Source organism: Nycticebus coucang, chromosome 21 (genome assembly GCF_027406575.1).
Source record: "Nycticebus coucang isolate mNycCou1 chromosome 21, mNycCou1.pri, whole genome shotgun sequence".
In the NCBI taxonomy this organism is placed as follows: domain Eukaryota; kingdom Metazoa; phylum Chordata; class Mammalia; order Primates; family Lorisidae; genus Nycticebus; species Nycticebus coucang.
The window spans coordinates 43,686,198-43,705,161 of record NC_069800.1 but is presented as its reverse complement, the minus strand read 5'-3'; the positions used below and the strand labels follow the sequence as shown (position 1 = coordinate 43,705,161).

The 18,964-nt window shown below is 48.3% G+C and overlaps 2 protein-coding genes across 2 annotated transcripts in view; one reads left to right on the top strand and one right to left on the bottom strand.

Moving 5' to 3' along the window:
* SAMHD1 (SAM and HD domain containing deoxynucleoside triphosphate triphosphohydrolase 1) overlaps positions 1–2,925 on the top strand; it is a 65,593-nt gene extending 62,668 nt beyond the window's left edge. The window contains exon 16 of the mRNA XM_053573565.1: positions 2,348–2,925. Within this exon, the coding sequence (XP_053429540.1) occupies positions 2,348–2,356 (9 nt within the window). The 3' untranslated portion in view covers positions 2,357–2,925. The remainder of the gene's footprint in view (positions 1–2,347) is intronic.
* Positions 868–17,724, bottom strand: TLDC2 (TBC/LysM-associated domain containing 2). The gene is made up of 8 exons (XM_053573579.1): positions 17,574–17,724; positions 14,266–14,343; positions 11,680–11,835; positions 10,856–11,008; positions 7,588–7,773; positions 2,937–3,010; positions 1,812–1,981; positions 868–1,188 (listed from the first exon to the last, which is right to left on the bottom strand). Exons 2-7 carry the CDS (start codon positions 14,296–14,298, stop codon positions 1,846–1,848), a joined length of 738 nt encoding a protein of 245 aa, XP_053429554.1. The 5' UTR covers positions 14,299–14,343; positions 17,574–17,724; the 3' UTR covers positions 868–1,188; positions 1,812–1,845.
* Between the last annotated feature and the right edge of the window lie 1,240 nt (positions 17,725–18,964).

The following is an 18,964-nucleotide window of genomic DNA, read 5'->3' as shown; positions in this document are numbered from 1 at the left end:
GTGCCCAGTTTTCACTCTTCTGTGCAAAGGAAATGTGTTTTGTGTAGGAATCAGCCCAGATTTCTCTTAGTTGGGTCTTTCAGAAGGGTGGTATTTACAGGACTCATGGAATTTAGTTTCCTCAGCTGGCAAGTAATAGCTTAGTAAAGAATCTTTTTCTTCTTACTGCAGGCAGGCACCAGTACAAGAAGGGATATGGATTTTTCTTAAGTTTGCCCTGTTCTGCCAGAAAATGTAGAATTTCCTCTCTTTTAAACTCCCTAAGGTTCCTGTTTACAGAGGTTTCGACTTCTTTGTCCAAATATGCATATCATTCATTCATATGCTGTTTCATCTCTTCCTCATAAAGTTAAATAACAGATAAACACCTAGTGGCAGACAAACAACCATCAGTGTTCTCAAATAGGCAACCAGGCAGGAGAAAGAATGATGCTATCAGAGTCTTCATTGGTTTCATTGGTTAAACCTGGGTTTCTGGTTTCTGAAGTTTGACAATATTCTTTTTTTTTTTTTTTTTTTTTTTGGTGTTGGTTTTTGGCCGGGGCTGGGTTAGAACCTGCCACCTCAGGCATATGGGGCCAGCGCCCTACTCCTTTGAGCCACAGGCACCGCCCTGACAATATTCTTTAAAAGACTTTCCACATAGCCAGGCATTGTGGTGGGCGCCTGTAGTCCCAGCTGCTCGGGAGTCTGAGGCAAGAGAATCACCTAAGCCCAAGAGCTGGAGGTTGCTGTGAGCTGTGTGACTTCATGGCACTCTACTGAGGGTGGTAAAGTGAGACTCTTGTCTCTACAAAAAAATAAATAAAAATAAAAGACTTTCCACACACATGGATTAGAATCCCTTTTTTGTAAAAATACTTGTCAAAAGGATATATACATGAAAACATTAGGAGTTTGGGGTAGGTGAGTTTTAGGCAGTTAAAAAATCTTGTTTATGGCTCGGCACCTATAGCTCAAGTGGCTAAGGCACCAGCCACATACACCAGAGCTATCAGGTTTGAATCCGGCCGGAACCTGCCAAACAATAACTACAACCAAAAAAATAGCCAGGCGTTGTGGTGGGCACCTGTAGTCCCAGCTACTCGGGAAGCCGAGGCAAGAGAATCACTTGAGCCCAGGAGTTTGAGGTCATTGCGAGCTATGAGGCCACAGCACTCTACCCAGGAAGATAGCTTGAGGCTCTGTCTCAAAAACAAACAAAAAAAATCTTGTTTATGTCTTCTGTTTTTTCTGCAGTAGACATGTGTAAGTTGTATTACTTCTTTTTTTTTTTTTTGTAGAGACAGAGTCTCACTTTATGGCCCTGGGTAGCGTGCCATGGCATCACACAGCTCACAGCAACCTCCAACTCCTGGGCTTAAGTGATTCTCTTGCCTCAGTCTCCCGAGTAGCTGGGACTACAGGCGCCCGCCACAACGCCCGGCTATTTTTTTGGTTGCAATTCAGCTGTGGCCAGGTTTAAACCCACCACCCTCGGTATATGGGGCCGGCGCCTTACCGACTGAGCCACAGGCGCCACCCAAGTTGTATTACTTCTAAAAAGATGATTTTCATGAGAGACTTTGCGCTGCTTAGGTAAGGTGTAAGCATCTTTGACTCCGTCAGAGTCAACACTGCAAGAGAGGAGTACCTGCCTCATCACTGTCTTGGATCCCTAGGCCTCAAGGAGGGCAGCCAATGGCCACAGCCAATACTAGAGAACTTCTAGTCTCCCGAGTAGCTGGGACTACAGGTGCCCACCACAACCATCTAAGTTTCAAACAGAATGTCTGCCCTGTGTGAGAAAGGCGTGGAGCAGTGCTGAGTACCTATTGCCACAGGACACTGCCTGCCACAGGGACATCAGCTCAGAACCCAGGCCTCCAGCTCCTTGATGCAGAACTGCTCCTGCCGGGCAAGCACTTCATTGTTGAAGGTCGCACAAGGGTAGCTTCCTCCATGATACAAGTCTCCGTCCAACCACAGCCCAAACTGGCCACTAAAGAGAAGAGGAAAATCTTGGTGTGGCTCACTCTGACATGTTGAAACCTTAGGGTCTACCCCTATCATTAGCGCTTAGCCACACCATGACAGCAGCCCAGTTTTGCCTATGTTATATCTCCCCTCAAACCGAGTTATCCTTAATTGTTAGGGACTCAGCACATTGTTCCTCACAGGGTTTAGGGCATGTTTTTTAAACAGCTCAGTAATTTTAATAAATAACGTGCAGTGTGCAACCATTACCAAAACCCAGTTTTAGAACATTTGGAACATTTTTAAGATGGCAATACTTAACCAAAGGAGTATGAATTTGAGAGCCCAGAACACTTACAAGAGCATCCATTCTAATCCCCTCATTTGACAGAAAACCTAAGCTGGAGCCAGGAAGTGAATTTGCAAATCAGCATAGCTACTGTGTTCTGTGCCAAGCTGACCCTCAATGGAGGCTTTTCAGGCAGCTGGAAGAGCAAGGAATTTGCATGGTACTAATCAAGCATTGCTTTCATCTTCGCCCTCAGGGTAAGACTTATTCTGCCTGAATTTGAAGGTCACACCAGGGTGAGAACAACCTTTTTCTTTTTTTTTTTTTTTGTAACTCCCTCTACCCCTATGCTCGCACACAGACTCCTCTGACGAGTTATGTCCCCTAGGACTACTGGGCTGACTGGTAAATTGAGGCATGCTCCTCTTGACTGTTGCTTCAGCCAACCATGCAGAATACCATTCCCCAAGTTACATAAATTCAGACGGAGCTAGCATCCTTTCTCCATAATAGTGTGTTGGTGTTGGGGGGGTGGTTGACGAGAGGGGTGGGCAATAAAGTGAAGGGTCTCAAAATTAACCACCAGCCTCCCTGTTTCCTCTGGGCAGCCTGACAGCCTAGCAGTTCAGCAGAGAGGGACAGAGACCAGAACACAGACCACCCCAAGACTTGGGAGGATGGAGACACACACCTGCCACTGCCCATCATCAGTGAATCCAAGTCTCCTTTCACAAAGAATGCGTTGCTTCCTGTCCACTTAAAGACCTGGGGTGATAGGGAAAGACTCAGGTTACCAGACAAGTCCGCCCTTGCAGTTTGATTACACACCACTGGGTGGCAGTGTCATGGAGGGAATGGCATCCAAGCCCCAACCCAGGCTCTTAAGGCTTCACTAGTTGGAGTTCACCCCTTCAGCCCTCTGGTTTGAATTCTCACAGCCTAGAACCTCTTCGTTCTAGAAATAGAATGCAAACCTCTGAGGCTTCCTGCTTCCAAAATTGGAGAGCTTGGATTGACACTGCCATTAACTAACTCATCATCTCTCCCTGGAGGCACCCAGCTCTGTCCACAGCCAGCTCCTCAGCAAGTCCTGAGGCTCCGGAATTATTCCCTGACTGCCAGCACTTCCGCCTGGTCCATCTCTGCTCGCTTGCCCACACAGTCCAGGCCACATTCAGTGCTTACCTGGATCACAGCCTCCCAAGTGGTCTCTCTGCTTCCCTTGTCTCTCCTGCTCACCCTGGTCTCTACACTGCAAAATGACTGATTTGTTCAAAATCTGAATCAGGCCAAGTATAGTGGCTCAGGCCTATAGCCCTAGCACTTTGGGAGGCCAAGGCGGGAGGATTGCTTGAGGCCAGGAGTTGGAGACCAGTCTGGACCATATAGCGGAGACCCCATCTCTGCAATAAATAGAGATGGTGAGACATACCGGCCAAGAGGTGGGAGGACTACTTGAGCCTGTGAGTTTGAGGTTGCAGTGAGCTGTAACAACCTCACTGCACTCTAGCCCAGATGACAGAGCAAGACCTTGTCTAAAAAAAAAATCTAAATCAGATACTGTCAATCCTCTGCCTAAAGCCCTACAATGGCTTCCCATTGCAAGGGGGATAAAACCTCCCCAGTATGGCCAAAAGTGTGACCTGTTCTGACCCTAGATTTTATCTCTGATCTCTTCTCCCCTTATTCACGTCAAGACTGGCTTTCTGTCCCTGGGACATCCAAAGCTCATTCTTCCTTAGGACGTTTGCATTTGCTGATCCCTCTGCCCAGAATGCTCTTCTCCCAGATTCCCCCAAAGGCCCACTTCTCATCTTTCAGTTCAAATGTCATCTCAGAGAAAGTTCCTGGACCATCCTAGCTAAAGTAGCCCTTCATTCCAGACCCTGTTTTATTCCCCTCAGTCTTTACCACTCTTTGAGATGATTCTATTCCTGTGTCGATTTGCCATTGTCTGCCTCACAAATGTGTAAGTCCACGCGGCCCGTCTTCGTTCCTGACCCACTAATGGGTGAGTCCACAGGGCCTGTTTTCATTCCTGGCTGTAGTCCTGACACTTGGTATTGAGGTTTGATGAATGAGTAAATTATTTAAGAGTCAAATTGGACAATAAAAGAATTTTTAAAGGGCCACAAAAGGATAGCATATTATTTTTTTTTTTTTTTGTAGAGACAGAGTTTCACTTTATGGCCCTCGGTAGAGTGCCGTGGCCTCACATAGCTCACAGCAACCTCCAACTCCTGGGCTTAAGCGATTCTCTTGCCTCAGCCTCCCGAGTAGCTGGGACTACAGGCACCCGCCACAACGCCCGGCTATTTTTTGATTGCAGTTTAGCCGGGGCCGGGTTTGAACCCGCCACCCTCGGTATATGGGGCCGGCGCCCTACTCACTGAGCCACAGGCGCCGCCCAGGATAGCATATTATTACCTTAATTAGTTGCCAGAGATGCTGTGAGCAGCCAAAGAGTTTTTAGCAAAAATATGGACTAATAAAAGATAAGTCCTGGGCGGCACCTGTGGCTCAAAGGGGTGGGGCGCCAGCCCCATGTGTCCGAGGTGGTGGGTTCAAACCCAGCCGTGGCCAAAAATAAAAAGATAAGTCCTGGATTCTGGAAAGATGAGATAATATTAACAAGTGACCACCACAAGAAGACAGAACATTCTATTCCTCTACTTTTTTCAAGGATGTGACCTTCAGACTTGAAGAAGTAAGATAAATGTTGCCACAGAAGCATTAAGACCTAGTTCATGGTGCTGCTAGGAATCATGATCAAGGAACCACTCGGAATTCATGAAGAACTCAAGAAGTGCCACAGACCAAAGATAGACAAGAATTAACTGATTTTGGCTGGGCATGGTGGCTCACATCTGTCATCAATTCTAGCACTCTGGGAGACTGAATTGGGGGGATCACTTGAGCTCAGGAATTTAAGACCAACCCGAGCAAGAGCAAGACCCCGTGTCTACTAAAAATAGACAAATTAACCAGACGTTGTGGTGGATGCCTGTAGTCTCAGCTACTCTGGAGGCTGAGGCAGGAGGATCTCTTGAACACAGGAGTTTGAAGTTGCTGTGAGCTAGGCTTAGGCCATGACACTCTATCCTAGACAACAGAGTATAAGACTCCATCTCAAAAAAAAAAAAGAGAAAGAAAGAAAGCAGATGTGTTGGTTCATGCCTGTAATTCTAGCACTCTGGAAGGCGGAGGTGAGCTCAGGAGTCCAAGACCAGCCTGAGCAAGAGTAAGACCCCATCTCTACTAAAAATAGAAAAACTAACTAGGTTTTATGGCAGGCACCTATAGTCTCAGCTACTCAGGAGGCTAGGAAAGAGGACTGCTTGAGCCCAAGAATTTGAGGTTGCTGTGAGCTATAACACCACAGCACTCTACCCAGGGTGACAGAGTGCTGTCACAAAAACAAACAAACAAAGAAAAAACCACTTGGAACTAGTTCTTCCTCCATTGAACAAAATGTGAACAAAATTTCTTAGGGTGTGTTATGCCAGTGCAGAGCAAGATGCCCTTCCTCACACACACTCATCCCCTACTCTCTTGAATTCCTAAATGTACTTCTCTTCTCTCCATTCTCTGTGCTGTTGCGCATTCCAAGAAGGTGTCCATACCCTCCATCGCCTGGTGATCTTCTGTTTGTCCATCAAGATCTAGCTCACCAAGCTCCTCCCCCAGGAAGTCTCCCTTGCTTTCCCCATCCCCATTTGATATAGGTGCTCATCCTCTCTGCCCTCTGCCAAGCATATAGCTCAATAGCTTTATTCAATAAATAACCTGGAGGCAGAAAATCTTTGGATGGAAGAAGTTTAAGACTATTATTTTCCTTCCTCCTTTTAAAGCCCCAGCCTCTTTGCAGCCTGTGCCATCAGACTGTACTAGTCACCATGTGCCTGTCACTCCCAATCTCTTCATCTCTTCTTGTCATTACTCAGAGACTTGAGTTCTGACTCACATCCCCTTCCCAGCTGCCTAGTGAACTTCACCATCCACATGAGTCCGTCCAGCCCCCGCCCCTCACTCAGCTCCTTTCCTCTTTACTCCCAGTGGGGGTTTTTTGTTTGTTTGTTTATTTTGAGACTGAGTTTCCCTATGTCACCTTCGGTAGAATGCCATGGTGTCACAGCTCACAGCAACCTCAAACTCTTTAGGCTTAAGCGATTCTCTTGTTTCAGTCTCCCAAGTAGCTGGGACTACAGGCGCCTGCCGCAACACCCAGCTATTTTTTTGTTGTAGTTATCATTGTTTAGTAGGCCCAGGCCGGGTTTGAACCCGCCAACCCCAGCATGTGGCCAGCGCCCTACCACTGAGCTACCAGTGCTGAGCCCCCCAGTGAGTTTTCAGCCACTGTACCCTACGGTCACATCTGGTCACCAAGGACAGCTGGCAGCTCCTGCAGTCTATTTCAAAGGCCCCCCCTCTCTATCTACCATATCTGATCTCCCAGCACATCGTTCACCTGCTGTCACTGCTCAAAGTCTGTGGCCTCAAGGAGACCTGAGTCCATCTTTACCTCGATACCCTGCAGTCCCCCCTAAGCCTCCCCTTACCTCCTTGCCCAGTCTAGGTTCTGTTGTCCACTTGGTATTTTTTTTTTTTTTTTTCCAGTTTCTGGCTAGGGCTGGGTTTGAACCTGCCACCTCCGGCATATGGGGCTGGCGCCCTACTCCTTTGAGCCACAGGCACCGCTCTCCACTTGTATTTTCACTCCCTTCAACTTTCTCTTCCCTCTGTCTCTCAAACCAGTTTGACAAAACCCCAGTCCTGGATGAACCCTCCCATTCACTTGCCGTAGGCCCGCACCAGGAGCCGACTGTTCCCGGAGGAAAGTGCACAAAGTGCACAGCGAGTGACTGGTTGCTGTTAAACTCACAGCCCCAAACTGGCAACCAGCACCGCCCAGCTGTCCTCCTGTTGCTCTCGTTTTCTCTGGTAGGCTTCTCTTCCCACACTCCAAGGACTATTTGATACCTTCTCTCCCCTCAAGCCTTGGCACCCACTCCTTCATCCTCCTCTCGGCTCTGAGTTCACCCTGTACTCCACAAGAAGCCTCTGGATGTGTCCACTTTCCTTGTCCTACCCCCACACATCTGTCTTCCTGCCTGTGCCTGGGAAGTCAACCCCCTCTCAGCCAGTCAGTGGTGGCCAGAGACCTACTGGGCGTTTTGTAAAACGACAACAGGTAGGCCAGGGTGGGTGTTCTGCCCACCACTGCGGTGCTGCGTGAACAACAAGCAGCCCAGCATAGAGGGCAGAGCTGGGGCCACTGGGGTCCCCAGGAGCTATGTCCTGCCATAGACCCCTCTCCCCCCATGAGAGGCTGGGAACATCACCTTCAGCTGTGGGGAGAAGGAGAAGAGGAATGTCTCGCCGGTACCATAGAAGCCTTTGCTGAGCCGGATAGCTGAGGAGGAGAAGGCTCCAAATGTCTGGAAAGCAGAACTTGTGGTTTGCAGGTGAAAGGGAGTTGGGAGTCCTCTGGCACCCCCATTCTCCAGGCTCAGTAATGTAGGCTCGTCCTAGAAGGGAAGCTGGGGAGAGCTGCAGGAAGGGGCCCTCCATGTGCCTGGCAGGAACCCTTGTGCCCCCTCCCCAAGGAGGAGTTCTCAGTGGCTTCCTCCTCTGCGTGGTCAGGACCCTCCTATTTTTCCTTAGATGTGCTTATTTTACGCAACATCCTTCTGGAAAAATTAGAATTTATAGACAAATCAAAAGGAAAAGATAAAGGCATCCCCACATCCCCTTTCTTCTTTTCCAAGATAACTACTCTTTTTTTTTTTAACTTTTCATTCTAAAATTTTTATTTATAGACAAAGCTTCCAAATTTGATCTCTCATATTTGATATAAAATAATAACAAGATAACTACTCTTAACATTCTCATTCATTTCCTGCGGTATCAGTCCATTACCAGCGTATTAGATGAGGTCCTATATAATGCATCTGCTAATTCTAAATGTACAGAAAGGTTAAAAGCACAGTGCAGATACCTTCCAACCAGATTCAGCAGTTATCAATGTGTTTGCTGTATTTGCTTTCTCTCTCTCTGTTTCCCATTTGAAAGTAAGATGCAGATATTATGACCCTCCACCTCTAATTAGCTCAGATCACAGGAATGAGAATTTCATATAACCACAATACCATGAACACATCTAAGAAAATTAGCAGTAATCCCATAGTATTATCTAGTAGCCAGTTCAAATTCTGTTTTCTCCAATTGCTCTAAGAATGCCTTTCATATCCTTCTTTAAAGAAAAAAACTTAACACTTTTATAGCTCTGGTTCTACGTCATTTTCTCTCCTGCCCAAAATTTCACTGTGTGAAAGGGCCATAATCACTTCAGCCATTTTACTCTTCTGAGATAGTTAGGGGGACTGTGACTTTTCACTCAGTCCCGACTGGCAGAGGCAGGAACCCTGGGGGCAGCTATGAGTATTAGGTTTTTGGCTTAATAGTAGGAGAAATTTCCTCATAGTCAGAATTCTACGGAAGGAGCTCCATGTAGATGGCGGGAGCTCCCTGGCCTTCATGTGGGATCCCCTTCCATCAGCATTTTAATGAAATATCTCCTGCCCAAGTAGGAGTCCTCTGAGATTCCTGAGCTCTCTCCCAGCTCTAATACATTCCTAGGAAGAGCTTTTTTTTTTTTGAGACAGAGTCTTGCTTTGTCAACCTTGGTAGAGTACCGTGGCGTCATAGTTCATAGCAACCTCAAATTCTTGGGTTCAAGTGATTCTCTTGCCTTAGCCTCCCAAGTAGCTGGGACTACAGGTGCCCACCAGAGCTCCCTCTGGCTCAGGCTAGTCTCAAATTCTCTCTCTCTTTTTTTTTTTTTTTGGCCAGGGTCAGGTTTGAATCCGCCACCTCAGGTATATGGGGCCAGCGCCCTACTCCTTGAGCCACAGGCACCACCCCATAGTCTCAAACTCTTGAGCTCAAGCAATCCATCCACCTCAGCCTCCCAAACAAAGTACTAGGATTACAGACGTGAGCCACTGCGCCTGGCCTCTAAGAGAAGCATTTGAAGCCAACTTCCCATCCCACTTCCCTTCTGCATGGACAGCCTGCTTGAAATTCCACCATTAACAAGAGCAAATGATGGCTCAGCACCTATGGCTCAAGCGGCTAGGGCGCCAGCCACATACACCGGGGCTGGCGGGTTTGAATCCAGCCCAGCCCTGCCAAACAACAATGACAACTACAACCTAAAAAATAGCCGGGCGTTGTGTGGGCGCCTATAATCCCAGCTACTTGGGAGGCTGATGCAAGAGAATTGTTTAAGCCCAAGAGTGTAAGGCTGCTGTGAGCTGTGACGGCACTCTACCAAGGGCCACATAGTGAGACTCTGTCTCAAAAAAAACAAGAGCAGATGAACTTCTGGCACTGCAGTCTCAGGGTTCCTCTTGTAAATGCAGGAGCTGCCTGTGGCTGCCTCCTCTGACCCGCTTCCATTCCTATTCCTTCCAGTCCAGGCTTCTCTTACCAACCAGGAATGTATTCAAAACATACACTTAGCCAGGCACAGTGGCTCATGCCTATAATCTTAGCACTCTGAGAAGCCAAGGCAGGTGGATTGCTTGAGTTTAGGAGTTCAAAAACAACCTGATCAAGAACAAAATCCTGTCTCTACTATTGACTCAGCCTCCCAAGTAGCTGGGAGTATAGGCGCCTACCACAATGCCTGGCTATTTATTTATTTATTTATTTATTTATTTATTTATTTATTTATTTTTGGTTGCAGTTGTCCTTGTTTGGCAGGCCCAGGCTGGATTTGAACCTGTCAGCTCCGGTGTATGCGACTGGCGCCCTAGCCACTGAGCTGTAGGTGCCGAGCCCCCTGTCTCTACTAAAAATAGAAAAATTAGCTGGGGGCAGCGCCTGTGGCTCAAGGGATAGGGCGCCGGCCCCATATGCCAGAGGTGGTGGGTTCAAACCCAGCTCCAGTCAAAAAAATGCAAAAAAAAAAAAGAAAGAAAGAAAAATTAGCTGGGCATTGGTAGTATTGGTGGACACCTGTAATCTCAGCTACCTAGGAGGCTGAGGTAGGAGGATCACTTGAGCCCACAAGTTTAAGGTTGTTGTGAGCTAGGCTAATGCCATGGCTCTCTAGCCTGGGGAATACAATGAACTCTGTCTCAAAAAAGAAAAAGAATGTACATAGTAAAATATATTTGTAAAGCAAAAAACAAAAATCCATACACTGATCAGTGAGGTGTAGGTTACCTGGTTATGATGTCCGTGTAGTTTCTTGTTCTTCTGGGGATAAAGATGTGGTTTTCCATTTACAGTCAAATTATTATTTGCTTAATGTCTGACCCCTTCCTCATTAGACCATTAGCTCCAAGAGGGCGGGAACCATTTCTTTGCTGTCCTACTCTGTTCCACATCTAACCTGGCACATAGAAGGTGCTTCACATACACATGTTAGGCGAATAAATGAAGGAATGGGTCTGAATAGGGAAGCCTCAATGCCATCAAATCAGTGTCCATTACAGGTGACTTAGTCTGTCACCTCTCCCTTCTCCCTGAGGTTGCCCTCTGGCAGGGCCCTCTGATGCCTGGTTGGGAGCCCCCAGACTCCCAACAGGATGGGTAGCTCACCTGCCCGTCCTGGTCCCTCAGCACCAGCAGCACTGGCCCGCTGTGGCCCTCCATCTGCCGGTACAGGCTCCGAAGACTGAAGCCGTCCCTCGATGTACAGAAGACCAGATTCCAGGGCTGTCCAGTGACTCTCGAGGGGAGGTGGAAGCTGAGCTGGTGACAGGATTGCAGGTGAGAGAGTTCTTCACTACTCACCCCCATCCTCACAGACCCAGAGGCTTGAACAGCCACCATTCAGCCAGGGATGGTACTTGACGGGTTATAGAGTAGTTTGCTGTTTCCAGGGACTTTCATGCCATTAGCAATAGCTCTATAGAGATAGCGGTGATTATTCCCATTTTACACATTTGACACATAGGGTCAGGGAGGTGAAGCAACTTGTCCAAAGCCCACAAGAGGAGTAAGTGGCAGAGCCAAGTTTTGAACCCAGGTCAGTTTTTTCTCAGGACCCTCTCCCCTTGGTGACCCTGGTCCCCAGAGGCCAGAGAACAGAAGAGAGCCCTTCCTCCTCACCCCCATCTCATCCTCCCACCTGGGCCAGCTTTAGCTCCAGCTTCTGAGGGCTTGTTCTATATAAGAATTGGCTTCTTTCATTATGTCCTTAACCTCCCGGCCCAGTGCAGAGAGTGGTGCTACAAACACTGGATCTTTTTACAGGAAAGGGACAGAAAATTCAAAGAGAAGAAATGGCTTGCCCAAGGTGATGCAGTGAGCTGGAGGCAGAGCAGGAGTGACCCCAGGAACTCCTGGGCATAGCCGATGTAGAGCAGGAGGGGGGACCCTTAGGCTCGGGGCTGAACTTGAGCCACGGGCAATGTCCGAACCTGCCTAATCTCCGAGGTTCCCAGAACCTGGCTGGCTTCTGTCAGCTGGGGCTCCACGAGATCTTCAGCAACAGGGGCTGGGGCTGCCTCCTCCTCTTTCTCCTCTTCCTCTTCCTCACTCTGCTCCCCAGACAGGGCATCCTCCACTTGGCTGGGCTGTGAAGACATAAAGAGGCTTGATGGGTTGAGGGACGGGAAACTCCAGCTTCTACTATCTCCTAAGCCCGAGAACTTCAGCTGCCTCCTCACCTCCTGGCCAAGCCCCTACAACCCCCAGCCCAGAGCATGGTAGCTGGGAAGTTTACAGGGCAGACAGGATTCTGCCCTACCTCCACCTGCTTCCTCCCTGGCCCCTGCCAGCGGAAAACTAGAGCACACACACCCTGGCACGCCGCGCTGCTCAGATGTGGCTGTGGGCCCTACCATTGATCTGCCTGTTTGCTCTGGATCTAGGGTGGGTGCCAGGGATCAAGTTCTAAGCTTAGGAGCAGAGGAGAAGGACAGGTGGCAGCCCAGCCCAGGGAGCTGCAACTGTTTGTCTTTGTGCATGAAATAACAACAACAATACTGACGATGATAAGGGCTGATGTAGCATACACTTGGCCAGGCCAGTAGTAAGTGTTGGCCATGCAAGATCTTTTAATTTTCCCAAGAATTCTAAGAAGAATGTGCTTCTTATCATCATTTTACAAAGGAAGAAAATGAAGCCCAGAGGCTTGCCTGTCAGCCAGCAAAGTGATGCCTATAGTCACACGTGAGTTTGTATGCTTAGGTTCTTGTAAATAGGTTTCTGTCTGTGTGAACTGTGGTTCGCTTAAAATAGAGTTGTATAGACAAATCAGCGTGAGAAGGTATTTATTTATTTATTTATTATTTTTTTCTTTTTGTAGAGACAGAGTCTCACTTTATGGCCCTCGGTAGAGTGCCGTGGCATCACACAGCTCACAGCAACCTCCAACTCCTGGGCTTAAGCGATTCTCTTGCTTCAGCCTCCCGAGTAGCTGGGACTACAGGCGCCCACCACAACGCCCGGCTATTTTTTGGTTGCAGTTCAGCCAGGGCCGGGTTTGAACCCACCACCCTCAGTATATGGGGCCAGTGCCTTACCGACTGAGCCACAGGCACCGCCCGAGAAGGTATTTATTTATTTATTTATTTTTAATTTTTTTTTTTTTTTTTGCAGAGACAGAGTCTCACCTTACCGCCTTCAATAGAGTGCCATGATGTACACAGGACTCACAGCAACCTCTAGCTCTTGGGCTTCCGCGATTCTCCTGCCTCAGCCTCCCAAGCAGGTGGGATTACAGGCGCCTGCCACAACGCCCAGCTATTTTTTGGTTGCAGTTCAGCCGGGGCTGGGTTTGAACCCGCCACCCTCGGTATATAGGGCTGGCACCTTACTCACTGAGCCACAGGCACCACCCGAAGGTATTTATTTTTAATTTGATTTTTTTTTCCCCTAGAGACGGAGTTTTACTTTATCACCCTCGGTAGAGTGCCATGGCGTCACAGCTCACTGCAACCTCCAACTCCTGGGCTTAGGTGATTCTCTTGCCTCAGCCTACTAAGTAGCTGGGATTACAGGTGTCCTCCACAATGCTCAGCTATTTTTTGTTGCAGTTTGGCCTGGGCCAGGTTCAAACCCACCACCCTCAGAATATGGGGCCAGCGCTCTACCCACTGAGCCACAGGCACCACCCATGAGAAGGTACTGAGTGTTAATTTCTGTGTTTATAAGTCAATGTGTTTGTGAGTAAGGGTTGTATAAATACACATATCAGTGGGCACATGTATTGGTATATTCATTCGTTCATTCATTCATTCAACTGAGCTTCCATTTGGTACCAGAGCATGTTTGTGTTTAAGTGTGAGTATGCGTGTGTGTGAGTATGTGTGTGTGTGCATGTACACAATGGCTTCGGGGCTTTTTATTTTTTTTTATTTTTATTTTTTTGTAGAGATAGAGTCTCACTTTATGGCCCTGGGTAGAGTGCCGTGGCCTCACACAGCTCACAGCAACCTCCAACTCCTGGGCTTAGGCGATTCTCTTGCCTCAGCCTCCCGAGCAGCTGGGACTACAGGCGCCCACCACAACGCCCAGCTATTTTTTGGTTGCAGTTTGGCCGGGGCCGGGTTTGAACCCGCCACCCTCAGTATATGGGGCCAGTGCCTTACCGACTGAGCCACAGGCACTGCCCGCTTAGGGGCTTTTTCTAGGAAGGAGAGACCTCTTGGAGGCTGAGAGATGAACAGGATTGCTCTCTTGCCCTCCTTTGTTCCCCAGACTCAGGCCTCAGGAGGGGCCTAGCTGTGCGGGCTCTGGGCAGAACTCCATCTGGCACACAGTCCCAGGAAGAAGGGACAGAGACAGTGATCTGTCCCACTTGAAGGTCTCAGGGCCATGGGGTTTGGGGCTAAGGTCTCAGGTTCTTGAGTCAGTCCTTGCTCCAAACCTCTGGGCATCTAGGGAGGCAACTTGAGAGAGGGACAAGTCCCCTGCCTGAATCCAACCCTAGCCCAGGTCCCATCCTGTCAGAGGTCTGACCCTTCCCTGCTTCCCACCACCGCTTGAGCCAGACCCCTTACCAGTCGAGTGTAACGCCAGCGGAGGCCTTTCATTCTCCTGTCCTGTCCCAGCCTGGGGCAGTGAATGAGTCTGCAGCCCTGCTAAGGAGGAAGCGCTGATAGGCGAGGTCTAGAGATGAGAGGGAGAGGCCTGGGCACACCCAGCTCGCTCCATGCCCACCCACCTGCCCTTTGTTCCCTCTCAGCTCTCACTCCCAGGCTGACCTACTGCTGGGTGGGTCTGTGAGAAACTCTGCATTGGCATCAAATGCATGTCAGCCACACAGGAGAAACCCTGGCTGTGATTCCCTTCCCCTTTCTTCCCTTCTGGCAGCCTGGCCTGGGGACTGTGGTCCTTTGGGCAGATGCCTAAGGACAAGGCTGGGGGTCTGGGACCTCTGGTTCCCTGTATGACCTTGAGTTCATTTGCACCCCTGGACCTCATTCTCCCCACTTGTAACATGTCACATGTTGAACCAGATAATCACAGAAGCTCTCATAGGACTGACAGGCTACAATTTAATTCCCTCTCAAAGCCAATGAGTGCATTATAACAGAAGCTTGAGGGAACACGCCTAGACCAAAAGAATACATTTTTTGTAAAAAGCTTTTTTCTAATTAAAAAGTAGTTATTATTGTAGAAACTTTGGGAAATCCAGAAAAGAATAAAGAAGCATATAAAAATATTAATAATTTGGGTGGCGCCTGTAGCTCAGTGGGTAGGGCACCCGGTGCGGGTTCAAACCGGCCCGGCCAAACTGCAACAAAAAATAGCCAAGCATTGTGGCGGGCACCTGTAGTCCCAGCTACTCGGGAGGCTGAGACAAGAGAATCACCTAAGTCTAGGAGTTGGAGACTGCTGTGAGCTGTGACACCACAGCACTCTACCGAGGGAAATAAAGTGAGACTCTGGCTCTAAAAAAATATATATATATATAAATATATATATATATGTATAATTCCATCTCTTGGAAGTAAACTCTCAATCCCCAAGGATATTTTTCCAGTCTTTTGTGTTTATGTTATACAAGCAAAAATAGACATATTTGTAAATGGCTCATAACATGAATAGTTTTAGAAAGTGCTTTTTCAACTTAATAACCAATGAGAATTTTCCAATGACATAGCATCCTTTGAAAATATGATTTTGGGCTCAGCACCAACTACATACACCAGGGCTGGTGGGTTCAAACCTGTCCTGGGCCTGCTAAACAACAATGGCAACTACAACAACAACAACAACAAAAACTAGCCAGGCGTTGTGGTGGGGGCCTGTAGTCCCAGCTACTTGGGAGGTTGAGACAAGAGAATCACTTAAGCCCAAGAGTTTGAGGTTGCCGTGAGCTGTGATACCGCAGCACTCTACTGAGGGTGACATAGTGAGACTCGGTCTCAAAAAAAAGAAAATATGATTTTGAATGGCTGTGTATTATTTCATCATAGGATATTCATAATTTATTCCCCCTACAGTTGGATATTTTATTTGCATCGAATTTTCTGTACTTATAACAAAACTGTAATGAACTTTACTCATAAATCTGATTATATCTTTATGATAAATCTGTAAAATTGAATGCTGGGTCAAAGGGCATATACATAGTCCTTTTTTTTTTTTCAGAGTCTCACTCTGTGCCCAGGGTAGAGTGCTATGATGTCATCACAGCTCACAGCAACCTCAAACTCTTGGGCTCAAGAGATTCCCATGCCTCAGCTTCCCAAGTAGCTGAGACTACAGGCACCCACCACAACACCTAGCTAGTTTTTTCTATTGTTAGTAGAGATGGGGTCTCACTCTTGCTCAAGCTGGTCTCAAACTCCTGAGCTGAAGCAATCCACCTGCCTTGGCCTCCCAGAGTGCTAGGATTACAGGCATGAACCACTGCATCCAGCCTATCTTGGGCACTTTTAGGAAACCTCAGGATACCATCTTTCTGGTCAAGCCTTATACCCTCAAACTATAGATAAGGAAACTGCCATTCAGAAAGGGGAAGGGACTCATCATAGTCATACAGACAGTATAGCCTGGTGGGTAAGAACAGGTTCTAGAGTCAGGGAGTTCAAATCCTGTTTTTGCCACTTACTTTGATGTGTGGCCTGGGACATATTACTTAATATCTCTGTGCTTCAGTCTCCTCGTCTGCAAAATGTCTGTAAAATGTCAATATCAGGCCCGGTACAGTGGCTCACGCCTGTAATCCTAGCATTTTGGGAGGCCGAGGTTGGTGGATCACCTGAGCTCAGGAGTTAGAGACCAGCCTGAGCTAGAGCAAGATCCTGCTTCTAAAAATAGCTGGGCACTGGGTGGCGCCTGTGGCTCAAAGGGGTAGGGCGCCAGTCCCATATGCCGGAGGTGGTGGGTTCAAACCCAGCCCAGGCCAGAAACTGCAAAAAAAAAAAAAAAATAGCTGGGCACTATGGGAGGGCTCCTGTAATCCTAGCTACTCAGGAGGCTGAGGCAAGAGAATCGCTTGAGCCCAAGAGTCTGAGGTTGCTGTGAGCTATGATATCACAGCACTCTCCTGGGGGCAACAAGGTGAGACTCTGCCTCAAAAAAAAAAAAAAAAGGTAGGTTTTGTGGCGGGCACCTGTAGTCCAAGCTAGTTGGGAGACTGAGGCAAGAGGATCACTTGAGCTCAAGAGTATGACACCATGGCACTCTACCAAGGGTGCCAAAGTGAGACTCCATCTCAAAAATGAAAAAATAGGGCGGTGCCCATAGCTCAGTGGGTAGGGTGCCGGACACATACATCCAGGCTGGCAGGTTTAAACTTGGCCCAGGCTAGCTAAACAACAAGGACAACTGCAACAAAAACATAGCCAGGCACTGTGGCAGACACCTGTAGTCTCAGCTACTTGGGAGGCTGAGGCAAGAGAATCACTTGAGCCCAAGAGTTTGAGGTTGCTGTGAGCTGTGACGCCACAGCATTCTACCAAGGGCGACAAAATAAGACTCTGTCGCAAAATAAATAAATAAATAAATAAATAAAATAAAGTAAAATAAATAAAATGTCAATATCTACCCTTAGGACTGTTGTAAGTGTAAATGAAGATAATGCCTAGAGAGCTAGGATGCTAAGCTGGGCCTGGCCTCAATTCAGTGAGATGACCCACAGTATCAGGTGCTTGGTGGGCACTGAATAAATAAATGACAGTGTTTTTATTACTACTCCCACCACTGCCTCTTCGAGAGATCCAGGGGCCTCAAATCCCTGACAGGTGGCCACTGGGCCCCCACCTAGATACCTCTGGGACAGGCAGTCACTTGGTCACTTGCAGGTGAGGAGCTCAGTGGGGAAAGGTTGAGGGGAACTGTGGAAAGATGTACTCACCCTTGCCGATCCCTGGTTCCCTAGAGACCTCTCCAGCCTGTCCAGTGATGGTTTCCTTCCCCCAGCGAGGGGGCCACACCCAGAACCAACCGAGCCTACCTGTTGGTCTGTACGTAGCAGCTTCAGCTATGAACCCTGGTCCCAAAGCAGGTGGCTGGCACCTCTGCCCCAGCCCTGGCTCCAGGCCCTCCTCCCTGGTTCTTAAACCTGCCCAGAAGGTGACATGTCTGGCCCTGCGCCCACTCCGGTTCCAGCTAGGAAGGCCTGGCAGACATCAGAAACTCCAGTTCCACAAACACACACAAACAAGAACTTGTCATCCCTGTCGTCCCCATCTCTGCCCCCAACCACCCAAGTGGTGAGGGATCCAGGGCTCCCTGGCTCTTACCTGGAGCCTCTCACCACAGATCCAGATACCAGATGCTGCCATTGAAGATTCTCCCCTTAAGGTTACAATCTGTGCTGTGCCAGTTGCTGTGGCTCACACCTGTAATCCCAGCAGTCTGAGAGGCTGAGGAGAGTGGCTTGCTTGGGCTCAGGAGTTCCAGACCAGCCTGAGAAAAAGCAAGACCCTGTCTCTACTAAAAATAAAAAAACTAGTTGGGCATTGTGGTGGGCGCCTATAGTCCCAGGGGAGTCCCTTGGGAGACAAAGGCAAAGGCAAAAAATTGCTTTCGCCCAAGCGTTTGAGGTTCTATGAGCTATGGTGATGCCATGGCACTTTACCAAGGGGGACAAAGTAAAACTCTATCTCAAAAAAAAAAACAATCTGATCTAAAAAATCTGTGCTGAAGGCTAGGTGAGGTGGCTCATGCCTGTAATTCCAGCACTCTGGGAGGCCGAGGTGGGCAGATCACCTGAGCTCACAAGTTCGAGACCAGCCTGAGCTAGAGCAAGACCCCATCTCTAAAAAAGTAGCCAGGTGTTGGCTTGGCGCCTGTGGCTCAAGTGGCTAAGGCGCCAGCCACATACACCTGAGCTGGTGGGTTCGAATCCAGCCCTGGGCCCTCCAAACAACAATGACGGCTGCAACCAAACAATAGCCAGGGGTTGTGGTGGGCACCTGTAGTCCCAGCTACTTGGGAGGCTGAGGCAAGAGAATCACTTAAGCCCAGGAGTTGGAGGTTGCTGTGAGCTATGATGCCATGGCACTCTACCCAGGGTGACAGCTTGAGGCTCTGTCTCAAAAAAAAAAAAAAAATAGCCAGGTGTTATGACAGGCGCCTGTAGTCCCAGATACTTAGGAGGGTGAGGCAAGAAAATCACTTGAGCCCAAGAGTTTGAAGTTGCTGTGAGCTGTTGATGCCATGGCATTCTACCAAGGGCAACAAAATGAGACTCTGTCTCAAAAAATAATAATAAAATAAAATATCTGTGCTGTGCAAATGCCA